The following is a 26,277-nucleotide window of genomic DNA, read 5'->3' as shown; positions in this document are numbered from 1 at the left end:
TTTTTGGCGGTAAATCTGTACTCTGGACTTCTGGGCACGTGCCCGGGCACGAGTTCAGCTTTGAATCCTCCGTCAGCCAGATTCACCTCATCTAACTCCAACCCTGCGAACTCCTCAGCACCAACTCCATGCCCCGTTTCCATCGCAAGCAATCCCTCAGACGGTCAATTCAAGTGGAACGTCACGCACGCAAAGCCCTGCGAGACAACAACCTACCCCTTCTAGCCAACTTTGGAGTCGATATCGCTGGCGCCCACTTCCTATTCCGGATGCTTCACGCCCTAGCGCTCTTTCGCCAATCGATCACAGACGATGATAAAAAAAAACCGCTCTCGTAACTCTTGTCGGTATTCTCGAGTTGATACCTGCTTTGGATCAAAACTATAACCTCCTTCGCTGGGGATATCATCTGCGAAGACAGGCTATTTCAGATCTTGAAGTCCTAGATGAAGCACTCACGATCTTAAATAATAAGCGATTCGTTTCAAACAGGATCCCTCGTGGTCGTAAGGAACTCCGAAATGCCTGGTTCTCTCAAGTGCTGATTGAAGGTGGCGATGGCTTCATCAAGCTCGTAAGTGACAGATCTTCATTTTTAAATGTGACTTGTATTTCACCTGCTTAGTGAGGTTTCTTTTCAGGCCCGAATGTCAAAGTTAGCTTTTAATAAGCTGATTGATTTAATTGAGGATAATCCTGTATTTCATAACAACTCGAACATGAAGCAGGCTCCTGTTTGGTGGCAGACGTTGGTGGCACTTGCAAACTTAGGAACTGGAGGAAATGGTGGAGACCATTTCCATCTGGCCAGGATGTTCAATTGCTCAGGTAAGATTGAATTGTAATTTCTATTTGTACTTAAGATTTTCCCGCTTCATTTTTGCTTCACTTCTATCCACAGAAGGAAGCGTGCAAAATTGGACGAAACGGTTCATCCATGCCGTTCTCAGTTTGAAAGACCAGTACATGCGGTGGCCAACTCCTCAAGAACGCTTGGCTCTGAAAGAAGAAACTGCGTCGATGACTTTCTTCAAAGACTGCGTGGGATTTGTAGATGGTACCCTGATTGCCCTGGCTTCAGCTCCTCGGGTGACACCTGAAGATTATTATACCCGGAAGAACTTCTATGCGTACAACATAATGCTGGTATGTGATATTCATCGGAGGGTGACTTATTACGAATTGGGGTGGTGTGGTAGTGTGCACGATCAGCGTGTGTTCCGGTCTTCAAAGGTCTGTCTCGTCAACGTAACTCATCAATTCACAGTCTTACTAATCACATTCCCATTTTGCATCTATTTAGTTGTACGAAAATCCCAACCTTTATTTTGAAAAAGATGAGTATATACTAGCCGACTCCGCGTATACGGTATCCGATGTGGTGATTCCTTGTCTCAAACGATGTGCTGGTCACAGCCTTCGATCTGATGAAGACGCTTTCAATAAAGCAATCAGTGTGTTGCGGGTTATCATTGAACATTGTAACGGAATGTTGAAAGGCAGATTTCAATCTTTAAAAGAACTTAGATTAGTCATCAAGGACGCCTTGACTGCATTGCAAGCTAACCAGTGGATCGAAGTATGTTTGATCATACATAACTTCCTCATCTCTATCAAAGAGGACTGGTCTGGTGTACTGGGGACGTTAGACGAAGCTCTCGATTACCAACCGCGCCGTCGAAATACACCTCCGGGTGCCCCAAATTTTGATAATGACAATTCAATTTTAAGAACAGAGCGTGATACACGTCAAAGAGATGATCTTTTTGCTGAATTCTTAATGACCAGACAAAATCATTAAGATATTTATTTTATTACATACCTTAGTTTGGGTGAACCCGTTGTGGTGGCTTTTTCTTACTTAAGTGCTCACTTTTTTTGTTTGAAGTTTTTTTTTTTATGTATTCTCCTTTTATGTTATTTTCAAATAAAGTATCTATTTGATTCATTTCGAAAGTGGCAAATAATAAAAATTGATTTCAAAATAACAGATTTCAGATTGAGTGCAAACAAGCCAGAGCGAGACAAATGGGACCTATTTAATACTAAGAGGAATCATTATAGATATAAAAAAAAGAAATGTAAAACAAGATAATTTTTTATTTTGATTTGAGAGAGGTTTTAATTTTTTTTAAAGAGTTGAAGTTTTGACGAAAAGAAAGTACAAGAGAATTTTTTTAAAGAGATGAAGTTTTGAGGCAGTCCAAAAAGAAAGTACAAGAGATATAACTCTTTTGTCAAACACCTGAGCCTGAAGCTGAACTCGATTGCATCATTGATTGTGCGTGTTGCGCAGCGAGCATTGCGTCCTGAAGGCTGAGGTTATGATCTTTCATCAAGGTACTAATCAGATGAGCATTTCGTGCCACTTGTTGATGTTCATATTCAGCTTTCATTTGCTTCATCTCAAGTGAATGTTTTTCCTTTCGCGAGTCTAAATCAAACTTATCACTGCTTAACTTCACATCAACCAATTCCAGTTCAATCTGAGATTTTTTTTTTGCTTCTTCAGGGCTGAACTCGGTTTGTTTCGGTTGTTGTCCACAAATAGAGCTACCCATGTTTTCAACTACCTGAGCCAAACGTTCCATACTTTGACCATGTTTAAAAAAAGCTTGTTGCTCCAAAGTATTGAGGTTTGGATCCGCTCGGACATTTGAACTTGCTTGTAGAGGGGTTGATCCGAATTGATTTCCTTGTAAGAGAGCCTGGATTGAAGACGCCGAACCAGAAGTTCGGCTTCTTTTGCTGAAGGTCCCAACGCTAGTAGAGTCAACTGAGTTTCTAGAACCTGTGCGCTTGAGTGATGAAGAGGTCGTTTGAGTCTCAGATTGGGCTTGAAAAGAATCTCTTGGTCGGAACGGGGTGGGTGTGTAAGGGATTTGACCGTCATCTGGAATTTCATCGTTGTCATTCAAGACATTCATGAAGTCTTCCATAGTTGGCTCTTCGGAACTACTGTTTAAACCATCTTCCACAGCATTTGTTGATAAAGCCTCTTGCATAGAACGGCTTTGAAGCTCCTCATAAACTACATTTGAATTAACTGAATGTTCTCTTGAATCTGTTATGATCCCTATACTGGGGATATGCTTATATTGAGTACAACCTCACCGCCATAGTTCTGTGCGCGTGCCATCCTTGTTGTAACCTCATGCTTCAATCTTGTTATAATAATAAGCACACCTGATCTTGTAGAAGCCTTGACCATAACATATTGAAGCATCTTAAATCACATACGACATCAGGAGAAGTAAGAAGAACGAATATCAGAAGTTAAGAAGTTAAATTAAAGAAAGTTGAAACAAAGACTCAAGAAAGTTAAAATTAGAAAATTAAAGTTAGAAGGAAGAAGATTAGAACCTTAAATCCCCTCAAACTCCGACCAGATCTGACCAGATTAAAGGGATTCAATTAGATATTCGAAGATCATCAGAAACAATTAACCCGAACAAACCTTATTCAACCTAATCTAGTTCACAACACCCAACTTTACTATCCCGGGAAGTCGATCCCCCAGCCCTACTCCAACACATACCACCGGCTTCGAGACAGCTGTATCACCGGAGGCTGAAGAAGGAATTATGGATGGATCAATGGAACAGCCACCGAACCCAGCAGATCCATTGGCGGAAGTCCTAGCTAGATTAGCGAACCTGGATCTGAGATTAGCGGAAGAGTCTCGACTACGTCAGAATGCTGAAAGAGAGTTAGCGGAACTACGTGCAGCAACTTCAGCGTCGACTCAACCTAGCCCTGTCAACGTTCAAAGCCCCCCTCCGCAGCCCGTTTATCAAGCTGCTGTCGCTAAAACACCAAAAGTAGCGACACCCGACAAGTTTGACGGTGCGAGGGGTAGCAAAGCCAAAATAATTGCAAATCAAGTTGGGTTGTACATATTAATGAACCCGACCCAATTCCCTGACGACCGTACTAAAATAGGATGGACATTGTCCTATATGACGGGCAAAGGTGGCGAGTGGGCAAAGCCGTTTACGAAGAAGTTGATGAGTAACGAAGCAAATGATCTCACCTGGGACGGATTTAGTCAATCTTTTGAGGCCACATTTTTTGATTCCGAACGTGTAGCGAAAGCTGAACAAGGAATTCGAGCCTTGAAACAAACCAACACCGTCTTAGCGTACTCACTGGCATTCAATAATCTTGCTCTCATCGTTAAATGGCCCGAACCCGTATTGATTACTCAATTTCAACAGGGTTTGAAGCGGGAGATACAGGTGCAAATGGTTAGAGATAAATTTGAAAAATTAGAGCAAATATCAGAACTAGCAATTAAGATAGACAATATTTTACACAAAAGATCAGATGATACTAGTTTAAATGATGTTAAAGAATCATCAGTAGATCCCAATGCTATGGATTGTTCGGCTTACAGATTTAATATTTCAAATGAAGAATACCAGCGTAGATGGGATAGTGAACTCTGTTTCAAGTGTGGAAAATCAGGTCATAGAGCAAGAGAGTGTGGTGGGGGTTTTAGAGGAAGATGGAGAGGAAAATTTAGGGGAGGAAGAGGAGCAAAAGTTAGTACTACTGAATTAAATGTTGAAGATAGTGGGAAGGAAAGTGGAAGAGCTGAAGAGTCAAAAAATGGCGTAGCTCGGGGATGAAGGTTGTTCCTACCCCGGGCTTAAGGCATGATGAGTTAGTTATAGATTTAGGAGCCATTGAAATAGATATTCAAACAATTGCAATGAAAGAAAATCGTATTTTTGCCACTATCCCTATAATTGACCCATCCCAAGAAGCAACCTATTTTGCAAGAGCCATGTTTGACTCAGGAGCCACACATGATGTCATGAATGAAGCCTTTGTTAGACGCACCAACATATCGACCACCAAGTTAGATCAACCCAAGCCAGTCACCGGCTTCAACGGATCTCAATCCTTTATCACCGAGGTAGGACATCACATAGTCAGCATTAATGGAAGAAGAACGCCCTCGACCTTTTTAATATCACCCATCAAGGACTCCATCGACTGCATTATTGGAATTGAGTGGATATGCGCACATCATAAATTAATTGATTGGAAGAAAAGGACATTGTTGAAGGAAAATGAAATTGCGGTCGTCGAGACGACCTTGACATCACCGAAAAACCCTCCGGGGATTGTTCAACTGGAACACCTGGAGAAAGCTAGGAATGATGGCAAGGGGGTGTGTATCCCAGTGGATACATTAACACCCCCGCAATGTGAGTTTGATAGCATTTTTTCAACTGTTTTCAAAGAAAAAAGAAGCAATCAGGATCCTCTCCCAGATTTTAGATCCAAACAGAAGAACGACATACCCGACGAAACAGACGTACCAGAGCCCATCGAACCCCAAGTTGCAGCCTCTATGGAGGCTTCGTCGAATCCGAAAAAATCCCTGGACGAACCCATAGTGGAGAACCAAGGGAAAGCTAGGAAAAACGACGAGGGGGTGTGTATCCAAACAGATACGCTAACACCCCCGCAACGGAAGTTCGATAGTTCTTCAAAGATTAAAGTAAAAGAAGCGGCTAGCAAGCAGTGTTTTTCCAGACAGTTCAGCCACCAGCACACGAATCCGAGCAACTTGACCATGACCACCGCTAAAGGACGAACTTACCTGCCTCGACCCAAGATCCTAGCAACCCCTCATCTAGACGCAGCAAAAGCCTCATGAAACATTTCGGCACGACTGGCGTCTCAGGATCAAGAAACGAAGCCCAAATTATCAGCTGCTGATTTAGTACCAAAGGAGTATCACGACTACCTGGAAATGTTTGAAAAATCCAAATCTAATGTCCTACCACCACACAGACCATACGATTTCTGTGTGGACTTGATCCCGGGAGCAACACCTCAGGCCAGTCGAGCTATACCACTGTCACCTGCAGAGAACGAGGTGTTGGAAGAGATGTTAGCAGAAGGTTTAAGCAATGGTACAATCCGACGCACCACATCTCCTTGGGCCGCACCTGTACTATTTACGGGCAAGAAAGATGGGAAGTTAAGGCCATGTTTTGACTACAGAAAACTAAACGCACTCACTGTTAAGAACAAATATCCGTTACCTTTGACCATGGAACTGGTCAACAGCCTACTCAACGCTGATAGATACACTGCATTGGATATGAGGAATGGGTATAATAATTTAAGGGTTAGAGAAGGAGACGAGGCTAAGTTAGCGTTCATCTGCAAGGCTGGTCAATTTGAACCACGTACCATGCCGTTTGGACCCACAGGAGCGCCGGGTTACTTCCAGTACTTCGTACAGGACATCTTCAAGGACCGTATTGGTAGAGACATGGCTGCATTCTTAGACGACATACTAATCTACACTAAGCCAGGAGAAGATCACGAGAAAGCGGTTAAGGATGCATTGGATACTTTAAGGCGTCAAAACGTATGGCTTAAACCTGAAAAATGTAAATTTGGTCAAAAGGAAATATCTTACCTAGGTCTAAGATTGTCTTATAACAAGATATCCATGGATAAGTCTAAAGTCGAGGCCGTAACAGCGTGGCCAACTCCCAAGAACGTGGGTGACATACAGCAGTTTATTGGTTTTGCGAACTTCTATCGAAGATTCATAGCCGATTTCTCTCAAATTGCAAGACCTTTACACGACTTAACACAGAAGGACGTCACATTTGAATGGACAACCGCGAGGGAAAAAGCTTTTCAGGACTTGAAAGAAGCATTCACTACCGCCCCGGTACTCAAAATAGCCGACCCGTATAAACAATTTATACTGGAGTGCGACTGTTCGGACTACGCATTGGGAGCCGTACTTTCACAGGTCTCAGAAGACGATAATGAGTTACACCCAGTGGCCTTTCTATCTCGTTCTCTCATACAAGCAGAAAGAAATTATGAGATTTTTGACAAGGAGCTACTGGCTGTCGTCGCGTCATTCAAAGAATGGCGACATTACCTTGAGGGAAATCCACACCGACTAAATGTTGTGGTTTACACCGACCACAAGAATCTGGAATCACTGATGACCACCAAAGAGTTAACCCGTAGACAAGCGCGCTGGGCTGAGATCCTGGGATGTTTCGATTTCGAAATACGGTTCCGTCCCGGAAAGAAATCAGCGAAACCTGACGCGTTGTCTCGGAGACCCGACTTGAAGCCTGATGAAGAGTGTAAACTGACCTTTGGCCAATTATTGAAGCCAAGTAACCTGCCTAGCGACACTTTCATCTCGGAACTAGAAGCGGCGGAGACACTGCCAGCATTAAAGAGGTTCCCAGATGGGAATATGGGTCCTAGTGATCAGATTCCCATTCTGCTACTGTTACACAGTTCCATCAATATTTCCTGAGTAGCCATTGTGATATATGTAGTCAATATTTTGAAATGTGTGTCTCAATCTGAACAAAGTTACAGCATGTATTACACATGATTTTCTTATCTAGATGAGCAGATAACTGAGCGGACCTGTATGTAGCTGATAGCTAAGGATTTATTCAGATGTTTGCACATATGTAGTGTATGCTTTATGGCTCAGATGTGCAGTGCAAGATGATTTGATGCTCCATTCTTCTCTCAATGATATTCCCAGCCTAGGTCATGTTCCGACCAGGGAACCTATTTAATGCTGGCAGTGAGAGTTGGTTGATTGACAAAAGTGACATAAATGAATGGTTTGAGGATTGTGAGGAGGTTGCAGATTATGGAGAATCAGATTATAAAGAAGCTGAAGAAGTTTTCGAACTGGAAGAAGCAGAAGTACCTCAAGTTTGGGATGACACCTTAATCATTGAGGAAATCAGAAATAAATCAAAGGAAGATGAACGTCTTATGCGGATAATGGAAAACTGCTTGAAGAGTCCAGATCATTCATACGAGGACCATGCGTTAGTGGACGGAGTGCTCTATTTTAAGGGCCTGATAGAAGTACCGGACAATGAAGACATTAAGCTCAAGATTATGAAATCAAGACATGATAGTGTCTTAGCAGGCCATCCAGGCCGTTTAAAGTCCCTACAATTGGTGAAGAGGCAGTATCACTGGCCGTCGATGAGAGTATTCGTGAATGCGTACGTCGACGGGTGTCATTCCTGTCAGAGAGTGAAGCCAAGGACGACTAAACCTTTTGGAAGCCTACAACCACTGCCCATACCAGCTGGTCCCTGGACTGATATCTGTTACGATCTTATTACTGACCTACCCATATCTGAAGGGAAAGATTGTATCCTTACAGTTGTCAACCGCTTGACTAAGATGTGCCATTTCATTCCTTGCACAACAACAATGACTTCCGAAGAGCTAGCAAAACTAATGATCAAATACGTATGGAAATACCACGGGACCCCGAAGTCTATTACATCGGATAGGGGTAACGTTTTCATATCTAAGATAACAAAGGAACTGAATAAACAGTTAGGCATAGTGACACAGGCTTCGACGGCGTATCATCCTCAAACGGACGGCCAATCCGAGGTAGCAAATAAGGCTATCGAACAGTACCTTCGTCACTTTGTTACGTATAAGCAAGATAACTGGGCTAACCTGATTGACATGGCAGAATTTTCATACAATAACAGTCCGCACACATCAACAGGCATATCACCGTTTAAGGCAAACTACGATAAGAAAACACAAGAGTCCCCCGATTGGGAAGTAGGATCAAAAGTTTGGCTGGATTCGAGACACATCTCAACAACGCGACCAAGTGCAAAGTTTGCACATAAATGGCTAGGACCTTTCGAAATTTCTCATCGAATATCAAAAAATGCCTATAAACTGATTCTACCTCTTTCAATGAAGCGAGTACATCCAGTGTTCTCTGTAGGCCTACTACGACCATACAAAGCAAGTGTCATCAGTGGGCAACTTCAACCTCCACCGGCACCAATCATAGTTGAAGAAGAAGAAGAATTCGAAGTTAGTGATATAATCAACAAGAGGAAAAGAGGGTCAAAAATTGAATATCTAGTCAGCTGGAAGGGATATGGCCCAGAGGAGGACTCATGGGAACCGGCCGAGAATTTAGGTAATGCGCAAGATGTAGTGGATAGGTTTAACATCAAATACCCAAGAGCTGAGACTAAATACAAAAGGACACGGAGAGTACGTTGAGGGCAATGCTTTTTCCCCACGTGGGTTTTTTAACGCTAGCCCGGGGAAAGACGTCAGCTCAGCAAGAGGGAGCGGGAGACGTAAAGGGGGAGGTAGTGTTATGATCCCTATACTGGGGATATGCTTATATTGAGTACAACCTCACCGCCATAGTTCTGTGCGCGTGCCATCCTTGTTGTAACCTCATGCTTCAATCTCGTTATAATAATAAGCACACCTGATCTCGTAGAAGCCTTGACCATAACAGAATCACGCTCCATTTGAACTTCGCTTTCAAGGTTTTGAGTAGGTGCAGGTAAACCGTGCGCGGCAGCGAGTCTGACATTAGCATGTCGGGTTCCAAAGACGGGCTCCAGTTCCACGAAGTATCTACACTTCTTCAAGATAGATGCTAAGAAGAATGCGAGAAAAGACATTAGAACAACACATAAGGGAAACATGCATAGATCCAGCATGATTGCTTACCGAAGGCTACCTTTTCCATTTTAATCCATTCAGGATTATCATCAGCCCAACCTTTCGCAGCCTTGACTTCCTTCGCTGTCATCCAAGTGCCTTGGCCAGTCCGGTTTCGCTCATCATCGGCTTTGCGCCAAGCCTCTTCTAATCGCATAATCTGTATCACAATATTGATTTATGAAGAAATCAATAAAGTGAGACTGAGACATCAACAAAGGAAAGAAACATGAATAAGACAAAAATATGTACCTTTTTCCGGATCGTGTTCGCATCTCGCCAAGTGATTCCATTATCTATGAAATACCTTTCAATCTCTTTAGCCACAGCTCGCTTTTCAGATTTGTTATCTTTGAATCTACTGAAATTATGTTCATCTGTGAGCCAATTGAGCAATAAGTACATCGAAGATTTCCCCGCCCCATTATCATCATTTTCCCAATGAATGGTTGTCCTGCGGCCCTTCTCATCCTCGTCATTAGAACTTTCATCATCGGATTTCGGCTTTTTGGACTTCTTCGATTTTGGTTTCCGACTTTTTGACTTAGGAGGCGAGCGTGGTTTGGGTTGATCTGCTTTTGATTTACGAGGTTTCTTAGCTTTGGGCATTTTGTTTTTGTTGGGAACACTTGAGCCGGCGGATTGAGCTAGTTGGATCGCGCCAGTGAGCACCTGACTGAGAGTTGAAGGGTCCAGTTGGAGATGAGTAGCGTTAGGATCTGGTTCGGAAGAAGGGTCAAGGGAATTGGAGGTATCAGAGGGTATATCTTGAGACAACGACATGAAATTAAAGTTAATCTGGTATGTGGGTATTGAATTGGGTGTGTGGAATCTGAGCGGAGATCAGATTTGGGCAGTGAATTGGGCAGTGAGGTGGGAATTAAGTTTTGCCCAGTTTTTCCCTCGTGTCCGGGAAACTGGACTTCTGGGCACGTGCCCGGGCACGAGTCCGGATTTGTACTTTGTATCCCATAAATGATCTATTTTGGCCTAGTACATCGTACCACTCCGTCGTACTATATAGATATCTTTGAAAATATCTGTGGCAAATAGGATGATGATACGACATTCTACTTTAGAGTACTGATTATTAAGGTTGATTTAATCTTGACTCACTTGTTCCTGTCTCACTCTGTCACCTTTTGGTCAATTCCTTCCTATATGTACATATATTTGGATTACAATGAATTATCTTGATGATGATCAGCGTATTTATATCTTGCGTACTCAAAAGGCGCGCCCATCACGAGAGCCAAGGCAGTGAAGGCGCCCCGCGTTGGTAAATATGAAACTGTCAACAGGTCCGGGTCGGTTCCCGACTGCGGCAATTTGGCAATCAACTTTTTTTGGAAGCCCCGCAAAAAAAATCTCATTAAGCAAATCAAAAGAAAAGTCATCAAGATTCCAAATTGTATATAACATGAAGAGTCCTTCAACGAATAAGAAAAAAAGATCAGCTTCATCAACTGACGATAGATCAAAACAAATCAACCACAAAAAACGAAAATCAGATCAAAACAATCAAGATACCATCATAACCACCGAAGAAATACCAATCCCAAATAGCCCCGACAAAGTTCTTAGTCAAGTGGAGAAGGAAACAACGACACCTAGCGTACCTAAGACATTACTTGATCAGATTGATATGACCAAACCTTATCTTTCGGAAGAACAAGTTGGAATTCAATGTTATATTAATCAACATTTACCTTCGTTTTCTGCTATACTTAAACATCGATTTACGGATTTTTTGGTTTATGAAGTAGATCGATTTGGTGAAATTGTTCGATTGAAAGAGATTGAGAACCCTTCTAAAGATAAAGAAGTAGGAAATACTCAAGTTTCTAAAGGTCCCAAAGAGGTTGTTGATGTAAAGGTATGAATTTTTTTTTTTGGTTTGTGGTTTTGGGATTGGATTTTTGATGGTTTGGTTTGGGATAGGAATGGCCAGTGGATTGTGATGAGAAATTGATTGAGATTCTTGGGAATGAGAAATTTGAAGAATTGAAAGGGTTTGTGGCTCGGGGTCCTATTGGTTCTAAAAGAAATGATGACCGATCGAAGGGATTTAAGAACAAGCGTCAAGATGGAAAAAGTGATCAAAAATCTAATAGTAACGATGATGTATCTAAGGCCGATGAATCTGGTCCTGCGAGAGATGAAGGTCAACAGCCTAACGAATTATCCAAAGAAGATGTTTCTCCTTCAAAACCCCCTCAAGCCTCGGCACCTACTTGCCTTCTATCAGATGTGAGTTTCTAGCCGCCCGTTGAAAGTAGCCCAATTTTTGGCATTTTCTATGAGGCTAAGCTTTTCTCTCTGCAGCCTATTAACACATGAAATACTGGTTTCAAAGGCTATGATAATCTGAACAGCTCTGAACTCAATTTCTTCTCTGGTTTAGCCTATCGATTGTAAAGAACAGCGTAAAAAGTTTCATCAAATCTTTCGTGAAAGTTTTCAAGGACGATTGGTAACCGAACATAAAGAATTGGAAAATGGAGAAGCAGTGATCCAAATCAAATGGTCATCACCTGGTCAACATCAAGAAAGAAGACGTAAGTTTAAATCCAGATATGATGTTGTTAAATCCCATTTGAAAGTTTTTGTATTGATTTATAAACACTTTTAAGAATTTCAGTTACAGTTCCAGATACAAATCCTGCTTATATTCATTTCACATTACAAAAAACAAATCGAGAAACACAAGAAGCCTTATCGATTTTATCTAATTTATTATTTTCGAAAAACGTTTCAAGGGATTTCGGGATCTGTGGTACGAAAGATAAAAGATCAGTTAGTTGTCAAAGAGTTAGTTATAAGAGAGGTAGAAAAGATATCCAACAAGTTTGGTCAACTGTTAATCGGATTAAGAAGAATCAAAAGGTACATGGGTTTAGTGAACGTGGTGATAAAGGGATTCGAATTGGTGATTTGACGTATGAAGATCATCCTCTGAAGTTAGGTGACTCGAAGGGCAATCGATTTGTGATCATCTTACGGTTTGTCGTTTCTCACTTTACTTGACTTTTGATAGAGATGACTTACGAGTTCAAAGGTATCAAATCATATGATAGTGATGTGATCCCAGCAAAACCTACCGTTTTAAAAGAAGCAGTTCAATCACTTTCAACCAGTGGATTTTTGAATTATTTTGGAATGCAACGATTCGGTACCACAGCCGTTGGAACTCATTTGATTGGATTAAGTTTACTTAAAGCTGATTGGGATTTAGCCATTGATTTGATCATGAGAAAGAAATTAGGTGAAAGTCAAGATGTTGAACATGCTCGTTCGGTTTGGGAACAAAGTCAAGATGCTAAAGCTACTTTAGAACTTATGCCAAGAAGATGTGTTGCTGAACGATGTAGTTGAGTCAATTTTTCTGGCAAAGACTTGAAAAATAACCTTTATACTCATCTGTTTGGTTTATATCCTTTGATTTTTATAGTATTACAATATTTCAGTAAAAAGGATGGACTCACTGATAAGGTTGGAGCTTTGGCTAGCGTTAGTGGCTGATATTGATACATTCTCCTCAAGTTGGGATCGCTTGATCAACGCTGACTTCTTTTATCTTTTGTAACTTTCCAGATCCCCAAGAACTTGAAGATGATGTATATTCACGCCTACCAATCTTACATATGGAACCATGTCTTATCAGAAAGAGTGCGGTTGTATGGGTGTGATAAGCCTGTTGTTGGAGATCTAGTCGCCGTAACAACCGGCGGAAATGATGTTGTAGAAGTAGCATTGGATGGTGACGATGAGACTGCAACAACCGAAAGTTCGTAGTTTTCTGACTCTCTACATCATTCACAAAAGCTGATCTATGGCTGTTTTTTTTGCCTGATATGACTTAGAAGATAAAGTCCCACCGGTGAAAGTGCTAAACGATGAAGCTGAATGCAAATCATACACTATACAAGATGTTGTATTGCCTTTGATCGGATTCAAGATTGAATATCCTAAAGGTACATTAGGTCAAATGTATCTCGATATGATGAAACGAGACGGTCTAGACCCTGAAAATCTTCGTCGTGGTCAAGCGTAAGTTCTCATCTTTTTCCGTGACATCTAGTTCTTCAAAAAGTAAAGATGTCTAGTAGTAATTTATTGTGAATTTGATCGATGATTGCTTATGCCGTAGTGAATACTCCATGGTAAGGAGATCTTCTCTAAATATGTATCCTAACTAGCTTTCTAAAGCTGACAGACACTTTGAATCATTTGATGTTCAGGCCGGTGCATACCGAAAGATTTTACACATGCCAACTGATGTGAAATTTGCACTATACGAGTATGAAGACCCGGAATTACCATTAAGTTTTGCAGATGAAGATAAATTGATTGGAATGAAATTACCTGAACCTAAAGAATGGACTTCAACCGATGAAGCCAACGAAGATTGTAAGAAGAATATGGCATTAAAAGTTGAATTCACTTTAGGTAGTTCGGCTTATGCTACTATGGCCTTAAGAGAGATTTTAAAGAGTGATACTGGAAAAGGAGCACAAACTAAGATGACTGATAGGATGAGAGAAAGAATGGCTTATAAGGAATCGTGATTTGTGATATGTAAGATCTTTTTTTTACAAATTGTGGGTTTTTTTCGTTTCTTTAGGTTATGGGGATTTTGATTGGTTTATTACTTACTCTTGTTCTATTACTTGATGTTTTTAGACAGTATTCTAAACAAAATTGTATGCAAATAGAAGTATTTGATCAATGTGATATCTGATCATGTAGTGGAAATTGAATGAATCATTCATCTTAGACACATCGCAAAATGATTTGAATAGCTAAATTTTACTTATCCCATGTTTTTGAAAAATCCCAGTGCCTTGCTACTTGGAATGATCACCTCGACACTCATGGATAACCGAACAGATCTCAACAACAGACCACTTTTCTAGCTCGTCTTTCCAGCATATTACTATAGTTAGATCATGATTAAATAAATGAGATAAATTGAAACCAGAGATGTCTATTGACAAGCTATTTAAAATATCCTGTACTCAAATGATTTGGAAAGATGGATGGCAATGATCTGGATGAATATCTTTTAGATATCTTCCTTCTGGTGTGGTCGTTTGGGTGCGGGGCTAACATGTTGCTTCTCTACGAGCCCAACTCCTTTTCTACACCTGACCTAGGCTCCCTGATAGGAGTCGAGCAGTGTGGGGGGTTGCCCGAGGCACCGGGGGAAGGTTTCTCCGAGCTCTTTCCGATAGAAATCCCTATGCATTGACCCTTTGGTCCATATGGAAAGTCACAAGCCTGTTCACAGTTGATAGACACCCGACAAATTTGGTTTTTATGAGTTCAACTGTCAGCATGATAACAGGAAGAGGATGGTCGGGATTTGATGGTCCTCACGCTTGTTTTACTTCCAAACAGATAACAACAAATCTTTAGGATGAAAGTTTGTGGTGTGAGGACTTGTAATTGGTAAACCCTCTCAATTTTCACCTGAGGTTTCTCTTTCACTCTTATATTTTATGGTTTCTCGCTTAACTTAACAAAGTCCCTCGTGCGGAGGTTTGTTAAGTTAAGTTTCTCGCATTGAGGCCTCAGCGCTTGATTAGCTGCATCTAGCGGAAGACTTGATCTTTTGGTCAGAGCAAAAGAAACCTTTAAGTCTCTTGTACTAGATGATCATACTTTAGTATAATTGTTCTTGCATGTAAATCAATAACACTGTGATGCAAGAGTAAGCAGACTGCAGTGGAGGAGGTCTGGGGGATACATGGTTCATAGGACAGATGGAACCTACACGGAAAATTTACACAACCACTGATCATGAAAATGCGAGATAAAAACATAACCGAGAAGAAGAAAAAATCGTCACCACGCGAAAAACACACGTGCCTGAGTAAGTACAAGAGGGACCGCGCAAAACAAACTGATACACAATTATGTAGACAAAAGATTCAAAACAGAAAAGTGTAAAAGAATACGAGAAATCAAAAAAAGATGGATGTAGGTGATCAAAACACAACAAAGAATCACAAAGGAACAGCTAAAGGTGATAAACTAACAAAAAAGACACTAGCCAAAACAGTGCGAAAAAAAGTTTTTTATGATCGAGTTATTGGGCTCGGGTGTACCCTAGAAAGTGCATGACTTTCTAGGTACGTATTTGAGTGAGGAAAACTGCGTGAATAATTCGACAGAGAAAAGGACAAACACTACACGATACAAGTAAATGTTTATATACTAAAAGACGAGGTAAAACATCTAACAAGAAACTGTTCTGACCATCTTCGCTAACAAAAACATTCCTTGCCTGCAGTTTTCTTTTCAAAAAGATAAAACATTACAAAACATTACACATGGCTATCATGTATACAGACTTTAGGAGCTCTTCTTTCAGATCATGTGTAGGTGCAGACGACATCGTTCATCTCGATGGCACAGAACGCGAACCTGTTATTGCGGAATATGTCAGTGTAAATCTTACGTGTAAGAAGATACATCGTTGGGTGAATTGAGCTCAACATTGCGATATTGCAAGCTGCACTCGATTGAGAGGTAGCATCAGTGCAATCCGGAATTGCGCTTTCTCCAGTCCCAGTACAGCCACAATTGGTGACAATCGCATAGTAAGCATTCCAAACTCCTGTTTTTTTGTCACCAAAAAGACCTCTTGAGCCCAAAGTCAGTCAAACTGCACCAGAGAACTTTCGAAATTACCGTTGTGATACTGAAATTGCTCGGCAGCTGTGATATCTTGACACTCGGAGTTGACTGAAGAGGGCCATGAGCTACTTGAATTTATCATCGAGATTCCCTGCCCCATCATCATGTAAGGATAGGCAGAAGCAAAGGAGGTCGAGGAAATAGTTTCCTGAATGTTGAGAGAAAGTTAACTAGATGTCTGACTGATAGATATAAACGTTGGCAAACATTTCCACAAGTGAATTCTTTTCCAGTCGGCCAATTGGAATTGATGAGTGAACAAGCAATAGAGCCATTACAAACATGAGAAATTGCAAAGGCGTGGGATTGTCCAAGTTGGCCAGCAATGGCAGAATTGACTAGCAAGAGTGCAATGGCGCACACGAAGGGGAAGACAGGTTGTAGATGATTAATTGTAAGCATAGCTTTGTAAGTTCAAATTTCGAGTCGGGGGAAACACTTTCGCGTCAAATCTGGGCTTCTTTTTATCTTCAGGTTGAGGAAATGTATGAGCCATTTTGAAAGCGTCCCACTTTGCACTAGGGCATCTCGAGTAGAGGGTTTTTGGCGATTTTCGAACAGGGTCCAAGTGTGATTCAAACAGTGACGCGATGCTGAGCCTCAACCCTCTTGGTACCAGAGCGGAGGGATTTGTGAGTTCTGTTCGTTTTGTGAACGCTCGGTGAATACGAAGCGCTACTGACTAATCCTCTGAGGATGGGGCCAATTCCGCAAAGAGGGACTTGTGCCAACCGCTGATGCACGCGAATAACCTTTCGTGTATTGCTTGAGTTGATTCCTTTGCGTTATCAATTTGCACCCGAAGGAGCATCAAAGACGTCCATTGCGCCACCAATGTATTCAATTTCGCATAGCCCGAGGATCATGAAGTGCTTTTGATAGTTTACAACACGGTGACACGCAAATTGGATCCTAACTCGCACTTTAGACTTGCTTGTTGGGACGCAGATACGCTGATAGGTCTGCCAGTGGCAGAGTCGACCAGCTCGTAAGACTGTCCAACTTTGCGGCAAGCGGACTGATTGATGGATACCAGTGAATACCCCAATTTGTGGATGCAAATTGGTGTATTCATCGCTGATATCGGCGTGCGGAGACTTTCCGGTCATCCGCGTTTTAACGGAGTCACATGGTTTACCTCGTCTGAAAAGGACTGTGCAATCCACTGTCTTCAAAAGTCATCACCCACAGAAACCGCAAGGAACGGACGGCTCACGACCTACCAGTCCTTCAGTAAGTCATTGTTACTGATTTTTCCGATAAAAGGAAGCAAAAGAGCAAATGTCTTATCAACTATCTGCGCTCATTAGTTGTTTGTTTGATTATGATCACTCAAATTACTTGATTGATGTTGATCAAATGGTCTTCAAAATGTAAGCTTTCTACTCTAGAAAATATGTTTATCAAATCACTGTGGCATTGAGTTTCTGATTCCATCAAAACACAATGTAAAGAAAATTAAGATGAAGAACATGGATGATTAAAATACAAGAATCTAATCATACCTTTGATTACACTCCTTAAAACAAATCAAAACCCACAAGAGAAAAATGAAATGAAATGAAACAATGAATTTTCATTTGACTCAGAGAATTAAACTTTCACTTCAGATAAGGATTTCATTAAATCAAAATGCCAAGAAACTTTGTTGACTACCCCAGGGTCAAGGTGAGGGTTAAGGTGGCATGCACTGGTGGATCTGATCCAAGACAGATGACTGGGCCATCAGGTCAATGAGTTTATGGATTATGCAGAAGTTGGATTGCACTTTGGATGTGTTAAAAGAATGGTAAGGATATATAATAGGATCAAGATATCCAGATTGAGTGGAGGGGTGAGGGAGAAAGGCAGGAATGTGGTGCTACAAGTCTGCAAACACATTTGGACTGGTGTGACAGATGCAGACATGCAAAAGGTACTTAAAAAAATGATCCTAAAGCATAGACTGTGCACCCAGCACTCATCTCTTGAATGAGAGCCCCTTCTCTTCCTCCACAACCCTTCCATCCTTCAGATTGTGTTCAAGTCCCCTAGATCAAAAAGACCAACACTTTCCAATATATTGTAGAAATTAAAGAGGGATATTCCAATAGCACAACTAACTACTAGAAGTTGCCTGAAGAATATCTCTTCAAAATAATAAACACAGGGATTTGCTGAATTATTTAAGATAACACATCAGAATATCAATACTCAATTTAAGTATTATTCCTGTGAGATTTAGAGAGAAACAGCTCAACACTGCTATAGTGTTGGACGGCCACTATTTCTAGCCCCTATCAAATATCTGGCACCCCCCTTGTGTGAGGGTTGAGTATACAAGAGAGTACTCAAGGCTCACTAAGATCTGGCTAGGTGGGTTTATAATTTTTAAATAATTAAAGTATATTTCAAATATAAAGTATTACAATAAAATTATAAGGGAAAGAGAGGAAGAAGGAAGAGTGAACTGGTCTGTTTGGATAAACCCAGACAGACTACAGTTAAATGACTCCTAAAAAGGAGGTTCAAGGGGTTAATTATTATATAATTGTTGAAAGCTGGATCCAGGTCTTTCCTTCAATCTTCAATGGGGCTGATTGAAGAGTGATAAGAGGTCACAAATCTGGTTGTTATAAAGTCACCAACTTATGGTTGTTCCAAAGGTACACCAACCTTGAGTTGATATAGGTCACTAACCTGTAGTTGTTCTGAAGGTACACTAACCTGTGAGTTGATATAGGTCACTAACCTGTAGTTGTTCTGAAGGTAACTAACCTGATGTTTATTGGAAGGTCACTAACCTGATAGGGGTGTTCTACTTAGGGGAAGTAGGGATCCAAAGGATGAAGAATAAGGTTACTTTATCTTTTAGTCAGGAAGCTAACTTTAAAGATATGAAGTGAATCACCAGTCTTATATTTATAAGACTTTTGATTATGTACTTCAAAGAAACTTTAAAGGGTTCTTTAAAAGAGATGTGTAAAATATATGCTTGAGGGAAAATCCTTGGAGGCTGAGAGAGGAGGGGTTTATATATCCTCCTCTCCAAACCAAATTGTAATGATATTTGATTGTATCATCACTGTGGTTTAGGGTTTAATAATTACTATTAATTATTATTATTATTAATATTACATAATTACATATATGTGTTATGTAATTTATGTAGTATAAGCATTTTAACTCTTGACACTGAGTTATGAGGTGTAATTGGTATTTTATTACATGTTACATATGTTTTTAAGTGTATATACATATGTAATTGATGTTTGTATATGTTTTATTATATGTTACATGTGTTTTATAAGCTGTATGTACATGTAATTAGGTTTATAAGTAAAAGTCCAATATTATAAGTTAGTTTTGGGTACATGTATATGTACCCAGGGCTGACACCTTGGGTCGAACCGGGGGGTGTCAAGAGCACTGCCAACATATTTACCTCGGATTACAAAATCCGAGGTATTCTCGGATGCAAAACCTCGGACAGAAGCTTCCCGAGGTTTTGATCCGAGGTAATTCTCAGGGCAAAAAAATACCTCGGGCGCAAACCTCGGACAAGGTCTGTCCGAGGATTTGCCTCCGATGATGCCTCGGATTTCTCAACCCGAGGCATCTATGCTGGCAGTGGAGATCTGTAGCCCCTTCTCAAAAAGAAGGGGGCTTCACTTCAATTTTCTTTAGTCAATTTGATTCCCTTGTGTGCACAAATAACATGAACTTCAAGACTTGAACGAGTGATTTGATTTCATTTTACACATTATTTGATTCAACCAAAATATTCTATCTGATTAGTCTCTGAATCAAAACAGATTGGAACTTGCCAGTACAGATCAATCAATCTGAGTTCTGATCTTAGTGCAGAGTAGCAGTGTTTTTACAAAAAGAGAGCTGGTAATTTTTGTACCACTTTGAGAAAAATAAATAAACAGCTAGGGGAGAAATAAAGCCTTCAATTGATTTACAGGAATCAAACTTTTGATAAATCTAGAAAAAAACTTGCCAAGTGATTAATTAAAAGCTAATTTAGCATTACCAGATTCAAAGCTAGTCTTAGTCAAAGAAACCCCTTCTTTAAGCTCCAAAGATTTACTGCCAATAACCAAAAGAGCAGCTGATCTTAAACAAACAAAGTCCTTAATGCTGTAAATCTATGTATTAGAATTGATTTTGTCATTTAATAAATTGTTTAATAAACATTAATTTTCCTTAGCTTTTCCTCCAATTACATCTTGAAGTGAATGAGTTTGAATCCTGAAATTCTTCAATGATTCAATGACCAACTCAGGGATGATACAATTCTGATCAACTTTTCAAAATTAGTATGAAGGACAAAAGTGTGATCAAAGGAAGTTGGAAAAGGAAAGAAAAGACAAGGGAAAAACAGTTTAGCAAAGGAGGGAGACAATACCTTGTATATGTGGATGGCATGCCTCCCTTAAAGTTCCTTGCCTTGAGTCCTTTGGTCCATGCAGTTTTATGCCAGTCTGAGTGCAAAAGAATTCTTGAGCCCTTTTCTTTCTTTTAATTATGTTTGTTACCCCATGATAAAGAATGAAAGGTCACAAATTAGGTAAAATGAGGGCTCATTTGCAAAATTTTGCTTGGTTGAGGAGCCCCCTGCAAGCCCTACAGGTCCAACCCAGCCAAATTTTGGCTGATGAGACTCAGCTAAAACCAATCATTTTTAACAAAAGCCCTCAAAACCCCCCTGATGTGGTCTTATGATCAACTTATTACTAATGTATGACATGATTTAAGCTGTGAAATTATTAATTGGAGTCATTTTAAGGTTGTATAGATCTTCTTATGATGTGTAAAGGTTATCTTTCCTGTGAACTATAGCTGAAACTCATTTTTAAAATTACAACCTTTGCTCAAAGTGCTCCAATTTAATTACCAAAGCCCATCTTGTAGATCTCATGATTCTGATCAATCCTGGGTATCACCTGAACCACTTTCAATGTGTGATGAGCACGTAACCAAGTGTCAAGAGCATCTCCAATCATTGGTGTCAAATTTGGCTTCAGCAAGGCCAAATTTACAGATCTTTAGCCAGGGCCAAGCTAACTAAACCCAAATCCCACAATAGTTGTCTTCAATTTGGAGTTAACAAAATCTAAACTAAATTAAAAGGTGGGTCACAAGGACCGCCAGATCCCCTCTCAACATTGAGGGGGGTTGACAGTGTTGCAATTGTGTCCATAATGTGTCTAATCCCATCTGCCTTTGTGTGTCCTAGCCTTAGTTAGTGCTTAGTCAAAGATCTGATGCTCAGCAAGCTTGTTGATCTTTGAGCTCTCAGCTTGTGCTGAACTCCTCATGTAACAGAAATTCCACTCAGCAAACTGAATGAGCCTATATGGAAACCTCAACTTTGAGAGTTCACATGGGAAAATGTCAACATACTTCCATGAACCCATATGTGCTATCCCATGCAAGACATTTTGTCTCTCTAAGGCTTCAATCTTCAAGACCTTTCTAACCTTCTTATAACTCATCCTCAACTAGCTCCTTTTTTGCCTGTAGCCCTTTTGTCCATCTTCCCTCTTTCTCCTACCAGCAGCTTGCCTCCAACTGGATCACAATTATCCAAACCAACTTCATACCCAATTCAAGAGTCTACCATTGAGACATCAGAGAAAGCACTTCATCATTGTCCTGCCAACACACAAACCAAACCGCGGCAAAAAACGGCCTACAGTACAGTCTGGACACCGTAGCCTGCGGTCCAACCTCACCGTAGTGTGGAAAACTGGGAAAAGTATGGGGGGCCTACCGTACTACTACCACTGCTCAGCATTTCCTTGTTAATTTCACCGTAGTCCGGAGTGGCCTACGGTCACTACGGTTCATTTACATCATTCCCACATTCCCTCCCAATCCAGCAATATGTATACCACATTATTTGTTTCCAACCTTTGCAGCATCCCAATCGAGATTTCCGGCTATGCAACAGGGACTCTCAAGCCAGGCACCTTCAAGCAAGGGATTGGTACGTATATCCTCCAAGTTCCATAACTTTCTTCACAGTTATTTGTTTCATCATCTCTTACAGAAATGTGGAGGAACATAGTGTGAAGCATATTATGAGATTTAATGGATCTGTATATTGATAAAGATTGAAGATTTTCAAGATCCAAGTCTTATGAGGGGGTTCAAATATAGAGTTTGGCTGGAAGGTTTTTAAAACCTCAAAAACTCCCACTTTGTCTCAATCAACCCCTGTGCGCATTTTGACTGGAGATTCCTGTGAACATCCTCTTCCAATCTATTTATTCAGATTTTCCATAGCTCACTCTCAACGCTGAAGAACTATGAGACTTTCTCAAAATAAAAATTTGATGTGCAGGCAATAAGTACTGGATTTTTGAAATAATACCTGACCTCTTGTCAGTTTAAACTGGATTCAATTGGTCATTGAATTTCATTTGCTTGAGAAAAACACTTCTTGATCCTCTTGATCTTGCAAAAGGACTGGTTGACTGCTGAGCTGTGTTCAGGAAGGAAAGTGGTTCATTTCAAACTTCTGCAGACTTTGTTCTCCTCAGAGATAGTGTAGTGTCTCAACTCCAGAATATATTACGCTGTATAGCCCATTTACTCAAGTGAGTCTTCTCAGGTCCCTGCTTGCTCACCAAAAAGAGCTAAGTTGCAATTCCCTCTCCATGGCACTGAGCTTGCAAAGGTTAAAAAAGACCTGCAATAATTGGGACTTGTGTCAAGTTAGTCAGATTGCATCTGACAGTCTCAACATTCCTTCTTGTCAACAACCCACCAAGTCCCCCACTCAACCTTTGACAGGGCCATCTTTATTTGTGTATCCAAGTCCAATCACTACCTCAGTCATTTGGTATGATTGATGAGTATTATGTTCCTGGACCATTTGCTCCTCAAGTCCATCCACATGCGTCCAGAAATCATGGCCAATATTGTCCACCAATGCCTGGCACTTGAAATAGAAGGCCTCTCACCCAGATGTTGCAAGTGTACCAACATCTGCACAATTTTTCCTGTTTAATGAATTATTTCAGACCTGGATCTAGGAAGCCCCAGACATTTTACTACCAACCACATCTTCTTCCCCCTACTGCTCCTGTTGCTGCACTACAAATAGAGTCATGTAAGGGATTATTATTTGATTCATGATATCATTTATGTGTGCTATTTGTGGTGGGTTTTTTTGATTATTGCTTATTTGATTTGATGTTTCCTTAGGGCGCGTTTGCTTAAGCAATTTCTGCTCAGAAATTTAAAGTGCTGGTCTGGTAGAGTTTGGTTCATTTTTGCATTGTAAAGTTTATTGGAAGTTGGCTCTGCGAGTTGACTGAAGGGAATGGGGGAAGTCAAGAGATCACACAAGCGAGAGGAGCAGTTAGCTTCAAGGCAGGAAAAAGCAAAGTGTCAAGTAGTCACAAAAGATTGCCGCGATAATTCACACTGTGGATCATGTTTTTCTCAAAGCTCTATTCATCTTTTATACCTTGACAGTTTCCGTTTGTCCCAGAAAAGTTTACCAGAAAATCCAAAAATATTTTCACTATTTGAATTTTTTCCCTGCAGTTCAATATTCCGCTCAGATACAGTCATTAGCCAACTTGTCCTTCTCGTTTAATTGTCTGTATTCACAACGTGGCACTAGTAGATTGAACTAAAATCGGGATTGATGTTTGATTAATCGAGTGGGATATGTCAAGAAGGATGTCACAAGCCCCAGTTCTGAGCGTGTGATGCTTAGAAGACTATGCTAATAAACACCTCCACACATATCGCTCAACCACAGGTCAAGCGCATCTAGGTTTATCCAGCATGGAAGCAAGTTGCTCATCCCAATACGTGTACCACAAGGCTCCGCTCCTGAGCAAACTTCTTTGTATCAGTCAGCTCTAAGCCGCTCAGTGAGTTCAGAGTTTCAGCAGCTTCCTTCAGGTTCACAGAAACTTAAGGATATGTCACTTGTGAGGGTGGGTTACTCTTTTGAGTACTCAAGGCTCACTAATTGGGCAAGGTGGGTCTTATAATTCAAGTAATTATGATTATATTTCAAATATAAAAGTAGTTACAAAGAATTATAAACAAAGGAAAGGGATGAGGAAGGGAAGATACTGAGATAAGATTGTAAATGGTGAAGGGTGGATCCTAGTCCTTCCTTTAATCTTCAAGTGACAGATTCAAGAGTGGGTTGAAGTTCACTAGACTAGTTGTTCTATGGTCACTAACCCTGGGTTGTTCTTATGGTCACCAACCTTGGGTTATTCTATGGTCACCAACCTGGGTTGTTCTATGGTCACCAACCTTGGGTTGTTATATGGTCACCAACCTATGAGAGTTCTACTTAGGGGAAGTAGAGGATCCAGAGAAGGTGAAGAGTATTACTTACTTTTAATCAGGGAACAGATTAAAGTAATGAAGATATCACTAGTCTTATATTTATAAGACTCTTGATGTTACTTCAGTGAAACTTTAAGTTGTTCTTAAAAGTAGTGTGTAATAAAGCTTGGGGGGAAATCTTCTCAAGGCTGGGAGAGGAGGGGTTTATATACTCTCCTCTCCAAAACTAACTGTGGTGAGATTTGTTCACATCCCTAGTTTGGTTTAGGGTTTGATTATTATTATTATTTGGGATTATTACTAATAATACTTAATTACATATACATGTTATGTGTAATATGTAATATAAACTTTTTAACTCTTGACACTGAGTTATGAGGTGTAATTGATATTTGATTACATATTACATATCATTTCAAATGTATATGTATATGTAGTTAAGATGTGTATATGATTTATTACACGTTACATATGTTTTGTAAGCTTTATATACATGTAATTAGTTGTCTGAAGGTGGTTATATATGTTACAAGTTAGTCTTTGGGTACATACATATGTACGGAATGCGAGACGTTCCAAAGTGACAATGCGAAATTTCAAAAAACGAAAATCACAATCCCCGGGTGCGAAATTCAAAAATCAAAGACAAAACTACAGAAAATACTCAAATACAGGGATAAAACCCCTGTACTGGAGTAAAAGTCATGGCAAAAACCCCTTTTTGCCCAATTTTCCAGTGGTCGACACCGTTTTCATTGCATTGTCACCTTTTGACAAAAAGTACCAGCAACACCAAAAACCAAAAAATCAAAAAATCAAAAAATCAAAAATCAAAAACCAAAAACCAAAAACCATAAAATACATTTCTGAAACTGTAAAATTCAAACAAAAATGTTAGATTCTACCACAGCTAAAAACCACATGTTGGCCAGCCAGCTACAAGCTTGGTCTCACAGGTATCAACACCTCCGACCGGAGACATTCTACCTTCTGTCTCAAGAGCTTCAAAGTACCTTCCCGTCTCGCTCTCCTCCAAAACCTCTTTCATCATCATCAATCTTCTTTGATTGTCCTTGATCTTCTTCAATCTTTGTCAACTGTCCTCGATCTTCTTCTTTCTTATTTGATTGTCCCCGATCTTCTTCAGTCTTCTTAAAATGTCCTTGATATTCTTCAATCTTTGTCATCCATCCTTGATCTTCTTCAATCTTTGTCAACTGTCCTCAATCTTCTTCTTTCTTCTTCGATTGTCCTTGATCTTCTTCAGTCTTCTTAGATTGTCCTTGATATTCTTCAATCTTTGTCATCCGTCCTTGATCTTCTTCTTTCTTCGTCAAATGTCCTCGATCTTCTTCTTTCTTCATCAACCGTCCTCAATCTTCTTTTTTCATAGTTTCCACTCATCAAACTGGACCAACTAAAGACAGGATTTTAATCTTCTAAAATCTTCTCCAAACCTCTTCAAATGTTTTCAACCGTCTTCAAATGTCTTCAACCTTCATCAATTGTCCTCAATCTTTGTCAATTGTCCTCAATCTTTGTCAATTGTCCTCAATCTTTGTCAATTGTCCTCAATCTTTGTCAATTGTCATCAATCTTCATCAACCATCGTCAATCATTGTCAATCTTCATCACTATTCTTTGATTGTCCTCCATCTTCATCACTATTCTTTGATTGTCCTCCATCTTCATCACTATTCTTTGATCATCCTCAATCTTTTTCACTAT

At 40.3% G+C, this 26,277-nt stretch overlaps 4 protein-coding genes across 4 annotated transcripts; 1 reads left to right on the top strand and 3 right to left on the bottom strand.

Moving 5' to 3' along the window:
- Positions 1-2,237: 2,237 nt before the first annotated feature.
- On the bottom strand, positions 2,238-3,005 carry MELLADRAFT_91468 (uncharacterized protein; the record flags this gene model as incomplete). Its single annotated transcript, XM_007414277.1, has 1 exon — positions 2,238-3,005. One exon carries the CDS (start codon positions 3,003-3,005, stop codon positions 2,238-2,240), a length of 768 nt encoding a protein of 255 aa, XP_007414339.1.
- A 7,949-nt stretch (positions 3,006-10,954) lies between these two features.
- On the top strand, positions 10,955-14,102 carry MELLADRAFT_91467 (uncharacterized protein; the record flags this gene model as incomplete). The annotated part of the gene is made up of 10 exons (XM_007414296.1): positions 10,955-11,410; positions 11,476-11,784; positions 11,939-12,092; positions 12,182-12,536; positions 12,612-12,904; positions 12,986-13,044; positions 13,129-13,321; positions 13,398-13,584; positions 13,685-13,697; positions 13,776-14,102. The coding sequence occupies 10 exons, from the start codon at positions 10,955-10,957 to the stop codon at positions 14,100-14,102; spliced, it is 2,346 nt and encodes a 781-aa protein (XP_007414358.1).
- A 1,190-nt stretch (positions 14,103-15,292) lies between these two features.
- MELLADRAFT_72810 (uncharacterized protein) lies at positions 15,293-16,664 on the bottom strand (the record flags this gene model as incomplete). The annotated part of the gene is made up of 4 exons (XM_007414276.1): positions 15,293-15,963; positions 16,036-16,156; positions 16,231-16,384; positions 16,444-16,664. The coding sequence occupies 4 exons, from the start codon at positions 16,636-16,638 to the stop codon at positions 15,912-15,914; spliced, it is 522 nt and encodes a 173-aa protein (XP_007414338.1).
- Positions 16,665-17,024: 360 nt separating this feature from the next.
- Positions 17,025-17,345, bottom strand: MELLADRAFT_110250 (uncharacterized protein; the record flags this gene model as incomplete). Its single annotated transcript, XM_007414275.1, has 1 exon — positions 17,025-17,345. One exon carries the CDS (start codon positions 17,343-17,345, stop codon positions 17,025-17,027), a length of 321 nt encoding a protein of 106 aa, XP_007414337.1.
- Positions 17,346-26,277: the final 8,932 nt, after the last annotated feature.

The sequence above is a fragment of the Melampsora larici-populina genome (assembly GCF_000204055.1).
Source record: "Melampsora larici-populina 98AG31 unplaced genomic scaffold MELLAscaffold_42, whole genome shotgun sequence".
Lineage (NCBI taxonomy): Eukaryota > Fungi > Basidiomycota > Pucciniomycetes > Pucciniales > Melampsoraceae > Melampsora > Melampsora laricis-populina.
This window is presented reverse-complemented; position numbering and strand designations above follow the sequence as displayed.